Genomic DNA, 16,382 nt, shown 5'->3' with positions numbered 1-16,382 from the left:
ATGACACGTGTCTAACATCCAGCAGCTAGGTGATGTCATTATAGATTAATTGAAAGAGGATCTCAGCAACAAGCTGTGCAGCTATGGAGAATTCCATATACAGGAGGATTAAAGCAGTGCATGCAAGATAACAGTGGTGCTCACACAAAATATTAACACTTTGGACACAGTTTTGACACGTTCAATTCGGGTGCCACTCACATTTGGTTCGAGTTATTTTTAGAGGACAGTAAATATGTACTATATTGTACAAGTTAAACTTTTACTAAAATATAAGAAAATAATTTCTATACTATAAGGTTGTACTTACGTTTTGTTTTATATATATATATATATATATATATATATATATATATATATATATATATATATATATATATATATATATATATATATATATATATATGCTAAGATGACTTGTGCAGCGCGGAAATCACGGCATCCTTTCCCGACCATGGCGTTCACGTTGCGTCGTGGGCGGAGTCAAAGCGCGGCAGCTGGTTGGCTGCTGTCCATGGTACCCACTGAACGTGAGCAGATGGGGAGAAAGCGGCAACACGAGCGTCTTCATCACAGCGCTGCACCGTGTTCACTTCCGTGTGGGAACCTACGGCTAAAAGCATGAGCATGGGGAGCACGGCGCGTGGTTCACAGCATGCTCAGTGATGAGAGCATGATCCACAGGCAGGTTTTATTCTCTCAGGTAAGTCGCCCACCAGCATTTATTTTTAAATCACTCCGTGGCACCGTTAAATATCAGCAAATGCAAGGCTTTCCCTATACCGCCAGGTCCTTATACATGTGAGAAACCACAGGCTGGATGGCCAAAGGGCTCATAACCTAATTATTCTTGAGATATTATAGGCTATTAGCTACTGCATAAAACACCTGAGCCAGGTAACAAGGAAGCCAGGTAAAGTTTGATTAAATTGGGATTGAATATTTTGTAATTTGTATTATTTTATACAGGATTATTGCAATACAATGTGTGCTGTTACAGGAAAATAAACATTAGTTGGTGTGGTGTAGCTAAAGTTATTGTTTTTATTATGATTTCAACATATGTCCTAGTTATCCCTTTTTTAACTCATGTAATATTACGTCCATTTGGCAAAGATGAAATTATTTTATTAATTTCTATTACAATGTGGTCATCTATTTACAATAGTTACATAAAAAAAACATTCCTTGCTTATTTTATAACAGCTATACACATTCACTGTCACCAGCCTGTCTTTTGTTCTCTATTGTAGTATAATAAGAGGATAAAATGAGACAAATCACAAATTTATCGCTTTTGAAAACTATTCTGTGTCAAAAAACTCACTAGCTGGGTGTGAAAGTGCTGATACTGGAGATATGTACATGTATAGTATATAAGCGGCTTACTGAGACAGAAACACCTTTAAATGTGTTCTTTTATATTTAGATTGCATGAAGCATCCAGTATAGAAATCCAAATGAACGAGCCATTACTGTAGAAACATTTAATACATCTCTCTCATTTTCAGCTGGCACAACTGTCAGAACTGCAGTTTTAGAAAATTATACACAAATAAGTTTTGTTTACAAACTTCATTGGTGCAGTGATGCTACAAGAGTGTTTATATTTATTATAACACACAAGGGGATTTCATTGTGTCTGTATTTGCTGTATAAAATGCCACTTCCTAGTTTAAAACAGCTACAACAATGGTGTTAGTGTCATCATCCGCAAACATGGCAAACAAAATTTTTTGTTGAGTATAAAGTTTGGCTTAAAATATGAGAGCTCTTCAGATGAAGATGAAAAAGAACACCAGAAAGAAATTTCACCCTTTGGGAGAATGGAAAAAATCGATATGAGCCAGATAGACAACATACTATAAAGTCTGAGTATGGCTAATTTGGAATCTGTTTTCACTTGCAGAGCATGTCAAAGCATATAGCACTACTATGTCTAAAATTAAAAAAATATTTTGCTTATAGAACTGTTGCAAAAAAAGCAGGATGGCAAATGTTATATTGCTTGATGCCTTTTGACCAATTAAAATATTTCGTCAGCACTGTGATATAAATCATTTTATTCACAAAAAACTGCTAAATTTTGTGACTTCCCATAGATTTAATATACATTTTTGTTGCATTGTCAACTAATTGGACTTGTGATATTGTCTCAGAATGCACATGATATACAGAATTTTTAATATCAGCCAAGCTGTAGCTTGTACTATACACCAAACAGGCATAACATTATGACATTAGGACAGGTAAATGAATAACACTGATTGTTTCTTCATTATGGTACCTGTTGATGGGTGGAATATATTAGGCAGCAAGTGAACATTTTGTCCTTAAAGTTGATTTGTTAGAAGCAGAAAAAATAGGCAAGCGTAAGGATTTAAGCAAGTCTGACAAGGGTCAAATTCTATTGTCTAGACAACTGGGTCAGAGTATCTCCAAAACTGCAGCTCTTGTGGGATGTTCCTGGTTTGCAGTGGTCAGTATCTATCAAAAGTGATCCAAGAAAGGAACAGTGGTGAAGCGGCGATAGGGTCATAAGCGGCTGAGGCTCATGGATGCATGTGGGGAGCGAAGACTGACCCATGTGGTCCGATCCAACAGATGAGTGACTGTAGCTAAATTTGCTGAAGAAGTTAATTGCTGTTAATTATCGAGGAGTCAAAACTGTTTTGGCAGCAAAAGGAGGTCCCACACAATATTAGACAAGTGGTCATAATGTTATGGCTGATTAGTGTATGTCCAAAAGTTTTGGACACAACCATCACACTCACCTGTAGTTCTAGTGTATATTTGTATCATGAGGTATTACAATATCCTTTCATTAGAATTGGGAGGCCAAACCTTTTCCATTCTTTCATGTCCCTATGCACAAAGCAATATCCATGTAGATATGGTGTACATAAGTTGGAGTGGAGGATCTTGATTTGGCCTGCTACAGAGCTCTGACCCCAACCCTACTGAATACCTTGAGGATAAATTGAAATGCTGACTACACCCCAGGTCTCCTCACCCTACATCAGTACCTGATCTCACTAATTCTCTTGTGGCTGAACAAACGCAAATCCCCATGGCCTTCTTAAGCATTTCCTGAAGAGCAGAGATTATTATAACAGAAAAGTGGGATAAAATTTGAAACTGGATGTTCAACAAGCGCATATGGGTGTGATGATCAAGTGAGAAGAACCTGTGGCCATATAGTGCATCTCTCTGATGTCATGCAGATCTTCCAGTGTCAACATTTTCTACTAGATCATGTGTTACTCATCGCTATGTTGTGGTAAATAAGGTAAACATTTGCTTTTGTAGGTATTAGTTTTGGTTTAGATCTCAGCTTCACAGTGTTAAGGAAAAGCACCAGGTTTATTTTACAATTGGGTGACTTTCCAGCCCTTCCAGATTCCCTTCTCAAGCTAATTAACAAACCAGTTTAAAAAAAAAAAAGCATTGAGGCATTGTTCTGTACTGTAAGTTATAGAACCTTTGTTAAAATGTTATTTGATTTTACACAATGTTTAAGAGGAGGTTAATAGTTAATCGTGAACCATTACCCACTGGTTATTTAAGAAAAAACATGTACTGATTCTCAAATTTTTAAGCCATTCTTAAAAATTTATTACGAAGTCTTAGCATAAGGTTACTATTAGGGATGCACCGAAATGGAAATTCTTGGCCAAAACTGAAAACCGTGGAGAAAGTATTTGCAGACCCTCTTGAAACTTCGGCATTACATGTTTTGCAAATCGCTAATCGTGGGTCTTTCTCAGATATACTGAAATACGTCCACACCACAGACATGGTTCTTCAGACATGCACGTGCAGGCAGCAGTTTCTGTTTGCGTCATCACAACAAACAAACGAAAACCGAAAATGCACTTTTGGGTTAGTATTATAATCGGTGGCTGAATATTTGGTGCATTCCTAATTACTATACATAGACTATATATTTATTGTACACTTTACAGTCATTTGCAATATTATTCGACCCCTTGGATCTTAATAACCAAAACACTATACAATAAAAAAATACTTTGTGATGTGAGCATTTACATATGTTGAATGTTTTAAGCACTGTATACTTCTTCTAAACCCTTATTTTATTTTTTATTTTTAAATGGTTAACCCTCTGTGTAATAGTTACATAACCCTAACACAATAGCTTCACAGTATTAAGGGACGCCTAAGAGAGAACAGAAAATAACAGCACTTAGGCTCTTCCGGTCATGGCAATTAAGGCATTAGAGACTTGTACAGGGATCTTGGGCCAGTCTTTCATGCATTTCAAGATCATCTATTCTGAGCACTGCGCATTGTGAAGCCCTGTCAGAATCCAGACCACAGGTAGAACGTCAGTAGAATTTACACTTAGGAAAACAATGTTTTTGTGTTTTCTTTGGCTATTTCTGTGTTGACAGAGTTATATTTAAGAAAACTACCCTGCTCAAAGCTTCCTTCAGGGATACAAGAATATTCATAAGAAATTCTAAACAACTCAAAAGCAAGAAAGTTGCCTAGCATTTCCGGAGACTGATGATTATTTAACAAATCTGCTTCAAGCATTATGGAAGTTAATGTAAATATTTTATTTTACCACATAAAGTTATCCAAAGAAGGAAATGCTTATAGGATTGATTTGGGAAAAAAAAAGTTGGACACATAACATACAACAAGCATAATTTAGCAGCTTTTCAACGCACACCTTTTTTCCCTTTCATTTTTTCCCTCCTAACCCAGGAAAATGTGCTGTTAAGGACACTTCAACTTCAGTATTGTGTGCACTAAACTAATTGATCATTTTTGGAAAGCTCTATACAGAGATACAGTAAGTGTGTGGCAAAGGTACTGGCTGATAACCTTATAAGAACTCATCTTTCTGAGAAGATTTGACCTATATATGTAACAGTGCAATCCAGACACATTCAAACACAAACACTGTGATGCTTCAGTACACTCCCTTCCTGTGAAATTGTAATGTAATGTTCTGGGGGTTGCATAATTTCTCCAAGTGAATATTTTGATTCAACCAGAGAATGTGTTACTGCTTTGTTGCCTCACTTATGTACTGTACAGTAAAAGCAAAATGCAATTTATTAGGCAAGAAGAAGTAGGAACAAGCTTAAAGTGTATGAACATTCATGTTCTTTTATTTATAAACATTAGATGGCAAGGATGTGAGGTCTGAGGAGCTAGTAGTGTGCATGCTGAAAGGAAATGTATGCAATAAAGTATTGTTTTTCAACGGGGAGTGTCTGTAAGCCAGTGTCAGCTTTCTTCTTACTCAATTTTACTTTAAGGCTCAAAAAAGTTTTAAAACCACTTGTGAAGAAATCTGAAATATGAATGCATTAAAAAATATGAGTTACCAGTATATTTTTATCAGTTAACAAAATGGAAAGTAAATGAACAGAAGAGAAATCCAATTCAAATCAATATTGGTGTGGGCACCCTTTGCCTGCAAATCAGCATTCATTGTTTTAGGTAAATTTGTACTTCTAGGTACAGTTTTTGAAGGAACTCAGCAGGTAGGTTGTTCCAAACATTTCGGAAAACTGCCCCCTTCATATGAAGTTAGAGGGATGTGTGTAACCCATGTGCCATCAAGCATTTTGAACAATGACATGAAGTTACAATTGTGACATCAGCTGTCATAATATTGTAATCTGCCACCACACAAATTCGATGCCAGGATGACAACAAACATTATAACAAATTTTATGACAAATGACATCATGTTAACATTATGTAGAGAACTATGTTAATTCTGTCATGGCATCCTTGTCTCGTTATGACTGTTATGACACAGGTTTGAAGTAAAGCAAAAACATGGATTGGGATATCTTTAGAATTCCAAGCTGCTGTATCCTTTTCTAATCATTTTCTTTGTATAATCATCACAAAATATCTCATGCAACAAAAAATAATTAAATAAAATCCTTATATCTATCCTTTTGATGAGCCTGTCTAAGTTTATTATATCATATTTTAAACTAATCTACTGATCAAAAAGCAGCTTTACATAAATCAAAATAAAGATCTTGAAATCTAATGAGCAAGCCAGATGTGACCAAGTTCCTTTAAATGATTACACTAAAGACGATGCCTTGAGAAAAATCTTGACAAAGAAACTCATCTTTTTCTGGGTGACATAGTAGTGGCATTTTGTGATTGTACCCAACAGTAAACTCTTAAATCCGATCAGAAATAGCAAAACTGCTCTAAATATTAAGAAGGAAAGATGCTTTATACTTGTCACATGTACATTACAGCAGAGTGAATCTTTTTCTTTCTATATTCCAGCGATGTTAGGATGCTGGGGTCAAAGTACAGGGTCAGCCATGTTACAGCACCCCTGGAGCACAGTGGGTTAAGGTCCTTGCTTAAGGCCCCTAAGAATGGTAGCTTAGTGATACTGTGGCTTAAACCCCCCACCTTTCCAGTCAGTAACCCAGAGCCTTGACCACCGAACTACTACTCTCCCAGTTTGATCATTGTGTTTTGGCACATTCTCAAGTGGAGGGATCGAAAGTGTTGAGCTATATAGTGGAGAGGATGATTGTTTTTTCTTACAGAACTAAAAGTGACTATTTCTGTTAGTTACACTCCCTATGCATTTTTAAAGAACGAGTGATGTGGTTATGCATTTGCAGTGAACGAATAGCGTTCAGGGGAAGACCTGCCAGGAGAGAGTTGCAGTAGTCAAGTTTTGAAATGACAAGAGACTGAACAAGCACCTGGGCAGCCTGTGTGGACAGAAATGGTCGAATCCTTTGGATGTTGTAGAGAAGAAATCGACAGGAGCGAGCCACTTTAGCGACATGTAAAAAGAAGGACAGTTCATTGTCCATAGTTACCCCAAGGTTACAAGCAGTGGCTGAAGGGGAAAGCAGAGAGTCATGAAGTGTTATTTGGAGATCTTGACCTGGAGATGAATCACCTGGGATGACCAGCAGTTTTGTTTTGCTGATTTATTATTGATTATCATGATTCACACACACATACACACAGACCTCTAATCTCAACTTTACTGAACGCCTTTGGTATTAATTTTAAAACTGACTGTACCCCAGGATTACTCACCCCACTTCAGTAGGTGACTTTACTAACATCCTTATAAATGAATGGGCACAAACCTCTATAACCACACTTCAATGTCTGGCCATAAGTGCTCTTTATAAAAGAATTACAGTAGAAAGCCACACCTCTGATGTGCAAACAGGCCTTTGTGTCTCAACAATGTATTAACCTTATAACTAGGGTGCAGAAAAATGCCAGCAGGTGCTCTAGACCAGGGGTGTCAAACTCAGGCACGCGGGCCAAATCTGGCCCATGGTGTAATTATATTTGTTCTGTGAGATCATATCAAATGTGTATTAGAGCTGGCCCGCCAGTGTATAGTGCATACACCGCTAATTCTACAAATCCCAGAATGCATACTCAGCGCCGAGTTTACCCGGCGATTTGCCGACTTTGAAGCCCAGAAATGCAGATTTGAACTGCTCAGTAATTCGTTTGTGGTTGACGTGGGAAGCGCACCAGCCAACCTCCAAATGGAGCTGATTGAACTCCAGTGTAGAGACACGCTCAAGTAAAAGTAGGACTCTGTGTGTGCTGCACAATTTCCATGTTTCCTTCCCGACACACTGCCCCAACTCCATGCCCAAGCTGCTCAAATGCTCTCTATGTTCGGCAGCACATATCTATGTGAGCAACTGTTCTCACTGATGAACATCTTCACTCAATCCTGAGGATTTTCTTAGCCCAGAGCCTAATCCCAGACATGATGCACTTGCATCTGAGAAGAGATGCCAGGTATCTGGCTTGAACCAATGTGCATCAGAGTAAATCAAAGTGTAGCAAACTGAGCTTGTATGAATGTTGTCTTTATGCACTTTTTCTACTCCAAGGTTAATAGTTGAAAGATTGCCTTTTTTTAATTAAAGGAAATTATTATTATTTTTAGTTATGTTTTGTTGTTGGCCTGTGAAAAAAAGATTTTCAGTAAAAAGGTACTCGAAAGGCTACAGATAGAGAGAGACATAATAAGAAACGAATACCACTGATGTGTGTTTTATTTCAAATTAAATTTTGTGTTTATCATATTAAGCTTTGGTGGTTCCAGATTCAATGTTTATGCAAAACTAAAGTTTTGCAGTCAATTTTTCAATAAATATTGAGTTTGGCCTGCAACTTTGTCACAGTTTTAAATTTTGGCTTACTGTGAACTTGAGTTTGACACCGCTGCTCTAGACTAATGAGTCCAAATTTTTAATATTTCACTGTAGCAGGAGACACATTGTTTGCAGAAGGGCTGGAGAGTGGCACAATAATGGGCGTCTTGAGGAAAGAGTGAAGCATGGTGGAGGTTTCCTGCAAGTTTGAGGCTGCATTTCCACATATTAACTGTTACCTCAATGCTGAGAAATACAGGCACATAAGTTATCATGCAACACCATGAGAGAGGCATCTGATTGGCCCCAAATTCATTCTTATTATGACCCCAAATATATATGTGTCTATGTATATGTCATTAAGAACTATCTACAGTATAGAGAAGAACAAGGAAGTGATGGTTTGGGCCCCACAGAGCCTTGATCTCAACATCATCGAGTCTGTCCATGATTACATGAGAGGCAGAGGGATCTGAGGCAGCCTACTTCCATAGAAGATATGTGGTTAGTTCTTGCATGATATATGTCAGCATAGAAGGGGGTTGTCACAATATTTGTCATCACATATGTTGAGATTAGCACAAGTAATATATTTGAGTGAAAGTATAAAAATTCAAAATGTCCAAATCTAACAATGTTCATAGTGGGGGTAAAAATACAGTTATCTGGCATTTAATGGGGAAAAGCCATTATCTTACGATGGGGAAAACTGGGAAGGGTCAAAACCAGGAAACATGAAACCAGGGGGCACCTACAGAATTGTCTAAGTCAGATAACGTCTAAAGAGAAAAAAACGGTTTCCCCTCTTTTCAATGCTAGTATACGTGTATATAACTGAGAAATAAAACCAGTGACAAGCACATAGGGAAAAAAATAGCATATGGCTTTCATTGCTACGAGAACTGAGACAGGAAGGGGGAATACGAGAGATAAACGTGACTAAAATTCACCTTAAAGAAACCTTTTTTCCACTTTAGACGTTATCTGACTTAGACAATTCTGTAGATGCCATCTCATTTATACTCTGGCCTGCACAGAGGGGCTTTGTATATGTTTTGGAAAAGCTTTTGTCACAAGCGTCCTGAGTACATTTGGAAAAAATAGAAGCATAAACTGCAATGCTGTAAAATGCTATAGCTATAATGCTATATCTTTAATGACAGTTATAGTTCGAGGAATATGATCTCTATGTGTTGCAGTCATATCATATTATGATCACTCATCTACCAAAAAAGGTTCAGTTCAAGTGTTGTTTGTTTCTTCTTCTTCCTGGTGACATTTATTGCTAAAGTCAAACATAAAAAAACACACACATTTAGAACCTTATTAGTTTTTGCGCTGTGAAAATCCTTTAATTTCTAAACTGTTTCCTAGTCAGCAAAACTTCTATGCAGAAACTATTTAGGAAGCAAAAAACTTTCATGTACCATGGTCTGTTTTTTGAATAATAGCATTTTCTCTATTTTTGGTTTGAATCGGCTATGCATAAATGAACAGAAGCTCTACCCTCTAAACAAAGACATCTTCCTCAAATGAGGCGTACAAACAGGACTATTTACCCCCAGACGATGAGATTTCACAAACCATTAAAGGTCTACAGCATCGTATACAATCTAATGAGCATTTACCTTCCAATTAAAACCTGCTAGATATTTTTGCAAGGAATTCCTTTCATGCAGGAAGCTAAGAATAAAGAACAGAGCAAGCACTTGGGAAGAAAGAGGCAGCAGATTAAGGTTACAGGAGAATCCACAGCACAGAGTGGTACTAATTATCCATTAGACGTGATGTGCTCTTGTGAATACAAAGCCTTAAAATACCCTGAACCTTCGATGTGATTCATTATTGTAACAGGAGACATTGAATAATCAGTGAAGTGATAATTATGGCAAAGCAGACATATTAAAACGGGTTTTCCTGTCCCTCAGAGATTGCTTGCTGAGAAGTCTCAATAATCCAGAGGGAGCAGGAATATGGCTGCTTGTCTTCGTCGGCTAATGATGTCCTCGGTGCCTCGTGCCAGAATTTCCAGAATAAGGATTTCCAATGGGGGATGATGGAATAGATGTGACTGCACATTCCTATCATGTGTAGTGTAATTAAGATGATGGCAAGGTGGTTCATCTCTCCTTATGTTTACCTCAGAACTATTTCTGTGTGCAAGAGCAAGTCTGTGTATGTGTGTGTGTATATGTGGGTGGTAAGAGAATATTGAGATTCCTGAAGGCAGTCAGCATCATTGCTTTCAAAGTGTTAGTAGGTTAAAAAGCATCCATCCATCCCCAAGTGTGACGCACTGATGCATGGAGCGTCGTCTCATTGCTGATGGAATTTCAGCCGTATGGCACTGGCACTATTTTTACAATATGCTTCGTGCATGTTTATCCCCACAGAGAAACACTACATACTGTAGGTCACTTTATAATGTCATTTTGCTCGCCTGCAATTTGTGAAACTGCATTGAGGAATGAAAAACAAAGACAACAGGGAAAAGGGTGTAATGTGCTGCGTTCGGGGAATGTTAGATTTGTGTATTACAAAGCACACTCTAAAAGGCCCAAAGGCTTGTTATTTATAGTAAATGAGTTTGTTATTGCTTTATACAGATTGAGGAAGCTTGTTCTTGGTCTGTTGTACATGACGTTTCTGTCATGTTTTGTTTGTGTATTTTAAAACGGCATTCATATTCATATTTTAATGGGCATTCATATTATTTCAATAGAATATATGGTTGCTGTACTGGATATAGAGTGGGTCTTGCACAACGGGTGAAATTTTGACACTTTCTACGGAAGACATTTCTGAAAGTTACATACTATACTGAAAAAAAGCAGAAAGTTTCTACTTTTTTCATGTATCTCTGCCACAAGTCAAGTTAAAAAAAAAATTCCAAAGGACATATTACAATTGAAATGAAAATCTCAGTCACTTTGACATCTTGTATCGGATTGCAGGATACACTCATTTGGTTTTGCCATGCCTGTAAACATATTGTTAATTACACTAAATTGCATTATTTGGTTTGGTAATAATTTTAGTAAAAACCTAAGCAGATTATTCAATTGATATCACACATTCTTACAGAGCTCTAAATAATAGAGAACAAAAATAGCTGTTTTTCCCAATTCATCCAGATCATACAAAATCTAGCATCCTAAAGCATTCTTAACACAGTCTATAAGGCTTAATATATAAAAACATATAAAATGCTTAGCATCCAAACCACTGCTAGATGAAATAACGATACAGCAATTAATTATACATTCATTCATTCATTCATTTTCTCCCGCTTATCCGTAATTCGGGTCGCGGGGGCAGCAGTCTAAGCAGGCCCCCGCCTTCGACTGCTGCCCAATCCTCACAGCACCGTCCCTTACGGTCCCTCCTGCAGGTGGTGAGCCCACGGGAAGATTAATTATACAGCAGAGTCAAAAAGAACAACAGGCTTACATTAAGTATCACTTTTGAATCAACTATATACAAAAAAAAAAAAGCTTGGGCAAATATTTCAGAAACTTTGCAAACTACAGCAGATTTCCTCACACAGTAAATGACATGCTTTAATAAAATTGTTGGATGGTGTAGCAAAATGGTCATAAATCTAATCAGTTTCTTTTCAAGAGATAAAGAAATAAACAAACATGCATGTAGTGTATCATCATTTACATGTAGAGAGAAAAAGAAAAGAAAAAAATAGCCTATTTTATTAAATTTTATATTTGTGTAACATTTAAAAAATAAATATTACAGAAATAAATCATGCTATAATTCAGTTAGCTTAGTGTTTTTGAACTATTTATAAATAATAAAGTACTTATTAAATGTACCTTCTTCTTCTTCTTCTTCTTCTTTTGGCTTCTCCCATTAGGGGTCGCCACAGCGGATCATCCGTCTCCATACCCCTCTGTCCTCTACATCTGCCTCTTTTAAACCAACTACCTGCATGTCTTCCCTCACCACATCCATAAACCTCCTCCTTGGCCTTTCTCTTTTCTCCCACCGATATACCCCATGTCCAAACCATCTCAATCTCACCTCCCTCAACTTGTCTCCAAGACGTCCCACATGCGCTGTCCCTTTAATAAACTCGTTTCTAATTCTGTTCATCCTCGTCACTCCCAACTTATCTTCAACATATTAAATGTATACATATTATTTATTATTTAAAAATGGTTATCTCTACATGTCCATGATAATATATGCATTTTATTAAAGCACTACAATGTTTGGTTATTTCTTTAATTCAATTCAATGAATTTTTATTTGTATAGCATTGTATATTGTAAATATTGTCTAAAATCAACTTTACACTGATGATGTGGTGATAAAGATATTTTTTATAAGTGTAAGTTTGTAACTGATGTGCAAGCCGATGGCAAATGTGGCAAGGAAAACCCCCCAAAATAGCATCAGGAAGAAACCTTGAGGGAACCCATCTTCATCTGGGTGGCACCGAATGTCCATTTATTACAGATAAACAATGTTGAGGTGTGCAGTGATGATGATCAGTGTGGGAGAGCTGATGGTTCGGGAAAGGAACACTACTTAGGACAGGATCGGGTTTGAACGAAATGCTTTTATTTCTTTATTGTAGTGCTCAGTGCCGAAGCCATAAGGCACACACACACCATCCGCAAGCACACTTCTGCTCCTCTTTTATGCTCCCCCCTGATCACTGCAAGAGAGAGAACACTTCCCTGCTCTCGGCCTCGCCCTCCTTTCACCAACCGGCGTTCGGCCACGCCCCCACTGCCACAATCAGATGCAAACTGTAGTCATGAGTCAGTGTAGCCGACTGTTGACATTTACTATAGTCCAAATTCTCAGAGTTCCCTTTCAGGAACTGGAGCTGCGTCGGAACGCTTTGGGAACGCGACTGCGTTGTCCATGCTCTGAATAATAAGTCTAGTCAGTCAAAATTGAAGGCAGGCTGTCACCGGTGGGGTGATGTCACGACCAGGAAGTATAAAAACGGCATGGAGAGAAGCCGGCTTCAGCTTCTGTTTGTTCATGAAGCACTCTGTGTAAACTTAATGTCTGTCTGTCAAAAAAACAAAAAAAACAAGTGGGACATGGTCGTTGTGTTGGAGGCTTTATTTGAGCCCCCCTTCAAGCCCTTGGCCAAGGCATCTTGGACGGTTCTTACAGTTAAGATGTTAAAAGTGTTCCTCCTTGCCATTTTCTCTCTTAAGAGAGTAGGGCTCTCAGGCCCTCTCTGTGGCCCCCTCTTTTCTGGAGTTTACTCCAGGGATGGCCAGCGCCTTCCTGTACCATAGAACAGGTTACATCAATAAGGTGCCCTTGGTCGTCCCACGACCTGTTAGGGTCCAGGCATTCTATCCTCCTCCTTTTTAGGCCCCAAACCAGGAAAAGCTGAACCGGCTATGTCCGGTATGAGCACTGGACATTTATGTCCACAGGACGAGTCCGTGAAGGAAGCCAGAACAACTATCCATCTGCTATGGCCCTCCGAAGAAAAACCTCCCTGCAAAAATGCAGACGCTTGACAGGTGGATTGTCGATGCAATTGCATCCTCCTACGAGTTCTCTGGTCACCCCACTCCCTTCAGGTTCCACTAAACCCGGAGTGTGGCAGCCTCTAAGGCTTGGTCCTCTGGAGTTTCCATCCACAACATCTGCAACGCTGCGGGATGGTCCACCCCGCTTACCTTCATCAGGTTTTAGAACCTTGACCTCAGTGCCACTCCTGGCCCCTCTGTTCTTTGGCCTAGCTGTGCCCACACACAAGGCTGGGACTGGTCAGTCTGGTGGTATTGGACTCTCGTTCCTAAAGCGAGTTCCTGAAAGGAGACAATCTCCAGGTTATGTATGTAACCCTGGTTTCAATTCAATTCAATTCAATACATTTTTATTTGTATAGCGCTTTTAACAATGAACATTGTCTCAAAGCAGCTTTACACACATAATGTGGTGATTAAAAGTGAATATGTTCTTTATGAGTAAGTTTATCCCTGATGAGCAAGCCGGTGGCAACTGTGGCAAGGAAAAACTCCCCGAGATGGCATAAGGAAGAAAAGAGGGAACCCATCCTCATCTGGGTTTGCACCGAGTGTCCATTTGTAGCAGATATACAATGTTGTGGGGTACAGTGATGATGATCAGAAGCGAACTGTATTCCTGAGTCAGTGTAGGAGACTGTTGATATTAACTACAGTCCAATCCATCCTCAAAGCGCCCGTTCTTACTCCGGAATTTCATGGAACCACCCAAGACGTTTCCTGAGGGAACAAGACGCTGCGTCTCTATTCCACACTGCTGGCATCCGTGCAGCGCTTCCTTCTCCTTGGAGAACCTAAGATGACCTCGTGCTTTCGATTGAACGGCTTACACACGTGATTCAGAGCGGGGACAATGCAGAAGAGTTCCCAAAGCGTTGTTGATGCAACGTCTCGTTCCCTCATGGAACCTGGTTTACATACGTAACCTAGAGACGTTCTCATTAGACTTGTTACGTGGATAATCAATGACTGTTTTTATGTTTTTGTAAAAGTTCTTTGTGCGTTTCATGATTTTCTCGAGAAGTTAAACTGTCCATTCTTTATAAACCCAATAAAAAAAGCGCAATATTTTTTTTATCCAGTGCCTTTTACCACTAAAAAAGAGGCAACAAATATAATCCTAGATTATAATTTTTACTACTGTAGCAAAATTAACTAGGAATAGGACCTCCACACAAACATGCACATTATTAATATGCATCAGTGACAATTTCATGAATATTGGCAAAATCTAAAAAAAAAACTATTAATTTAATATAGATAATTTGATAACTAACCTTGTAGATAAGAATGTCATATCAGCAATTTGAACATTTTATTTCCCTTCAACAGCAACATTTATTTAACTTATTTACTCTTTAAACTTATTTAAATCTTCTAATTGAGTACTAGCATCTCCTGCATATTTTGACCCAATTGAATAAACGCTACATGGACAAACACTTTTGTACACCTGACTTTTCCAGCCATATCTGGTTTCGCCCCCAAAAAGTTACCACTAAGTTTGGAGTCACACGATTGTATAGGATTCCAATTTTCTCCCACCTGTACTAGGAGACCCAAAACTGTTCCAGCATTGCCATGCCCTTGTGCACAAAGCCAAATATATGAATATATGGTTTACATGAGCTGAAGTGGAAGAGCTTTAATGGCCTGCAATAGAGTTCTGACCTCAACCCTGGTGAACACTTTTGGGATGAATTGGAACAATGACACCAATGGCAACAATGGCACCCCAGGCCTCTTTACCTCACCTACATCAGTACCTAAATATACGTACACCATTGTAGCTGAATGAGCACAAACCTTTACAAGCACATTCTAAATCTAGTAACATTGTTCCAGAAAAGTGAAGAGTATTATAACAACACATGGATCAAATGTGGAAAAGGATATTGAGGAAGCACATGCCAAACTTATGGCATAGTGTATGATCGCAGCTGTGTAATTTTCCTTCGCAGAACTAATGTTTACGTACATTTTTCTTTTTCTCTTTTATTAGTTTTGAAATTTTTATTTTTTATTTTATTGAAGCATGTTAAAGCAAGGCTTTTTATTTTGGATGCATTAGGAACTGACTAAGGGGGTTAGTATGATTGCACATTATGTGTTTCATAAGCATTTCTTTGTTAGTTTGCAGCAGTGGATCAGAATTATGTATTAACCTACATAAATAAATAATCCACCAATCAGGATTAAGCACAAGTCACTAAAATTCACTTTTTTCTGTGACAAAAGAAAGGAATTGGGATAGATATTATAATAATTATGAGATTTATTATACTATTTACCCAAAAAACCTTTTTTTTTATAGATAAATGATCTACAACACCCTCTCCTACTAATTTAATAAACTATTCACCTAGAAACTGAGCTCTAAGAGCTGTTTAAATGTGGAAAAACACATCAGACATGTGTGTACAGAGTGGTGGGAAGCTGTACGTAAGTAACCTCTTGACCCTCTCTTCAGGATTTGATGTGCTTTGAGTTGGCGAGTCATTATGCTGCTGCACCTGTGTGGTGTTAAGGTCAGTGCTCTTTACAAGATATCTTCATCATCCTCACCCAGCTTTTACCTCACATCACATCACGTGTGCATCGAGGTTTAGTGTGCGGGTCATCTCTACATTGAATGTGTGTAAGAGAAAAAGAGAGAGAGAGAGAGAGGGTACGATTTGTGCTTTTTATTCTAAGC

At 38.2% G+C, this 16,382-nt stretch overlaps 1 protein-coding gene across 3 annotated transcripts in view; it reads left to right on the top strand.

Moving 5' to 3' along the window:
* The first annotated feature begins 536 nt into the window (after positions 1 to 536).
* Positions 537 to 16,382, top strand: part of hecw1a (HECT, C2 and WW domain containing E3 ubiquitin protein ligase 1a) — a 98,766-nt gene continuing 82,920 nt past the window's right edge. For 2 of the 3 annotated variants that reach the window (XM_083543845.1, XM_083543846.1), the window contains exons 1-2: positions 563 to 703; positions 16,158 to 16,215. In XM_083543845.1, the coding sequence (XP_083399971.1) occupies positions 16,189 to 16,215 (27 nt within the window). In that variant the 5' untranslated portion in view covers positions 563 to 703; positions 16,158 to 16,188. Of the gene's footprint in view, positions 704 to 16,157; positions 16,216 to 16,382 lie in introns of all 3 variants that reach the window. The other variant, XM_083543844.1, reaches the window with a different exon arrangement.

The sequence above is a fragment of the Silurus aristotelis genome (genome assembly GCF_946808225.1).
Source record: "Silurus aristotelis genome assembly, chromosome: 1".
Taxonomy (NCBI): Eukaryota; Metazoa; Chordata; class Actinopteri; order Siluriformes; family Siluridae; genus Silurus; species Silurus aristotelis.
This window is presented reverse-complemented; position numbering and strand designations above follow the sequence as displayed.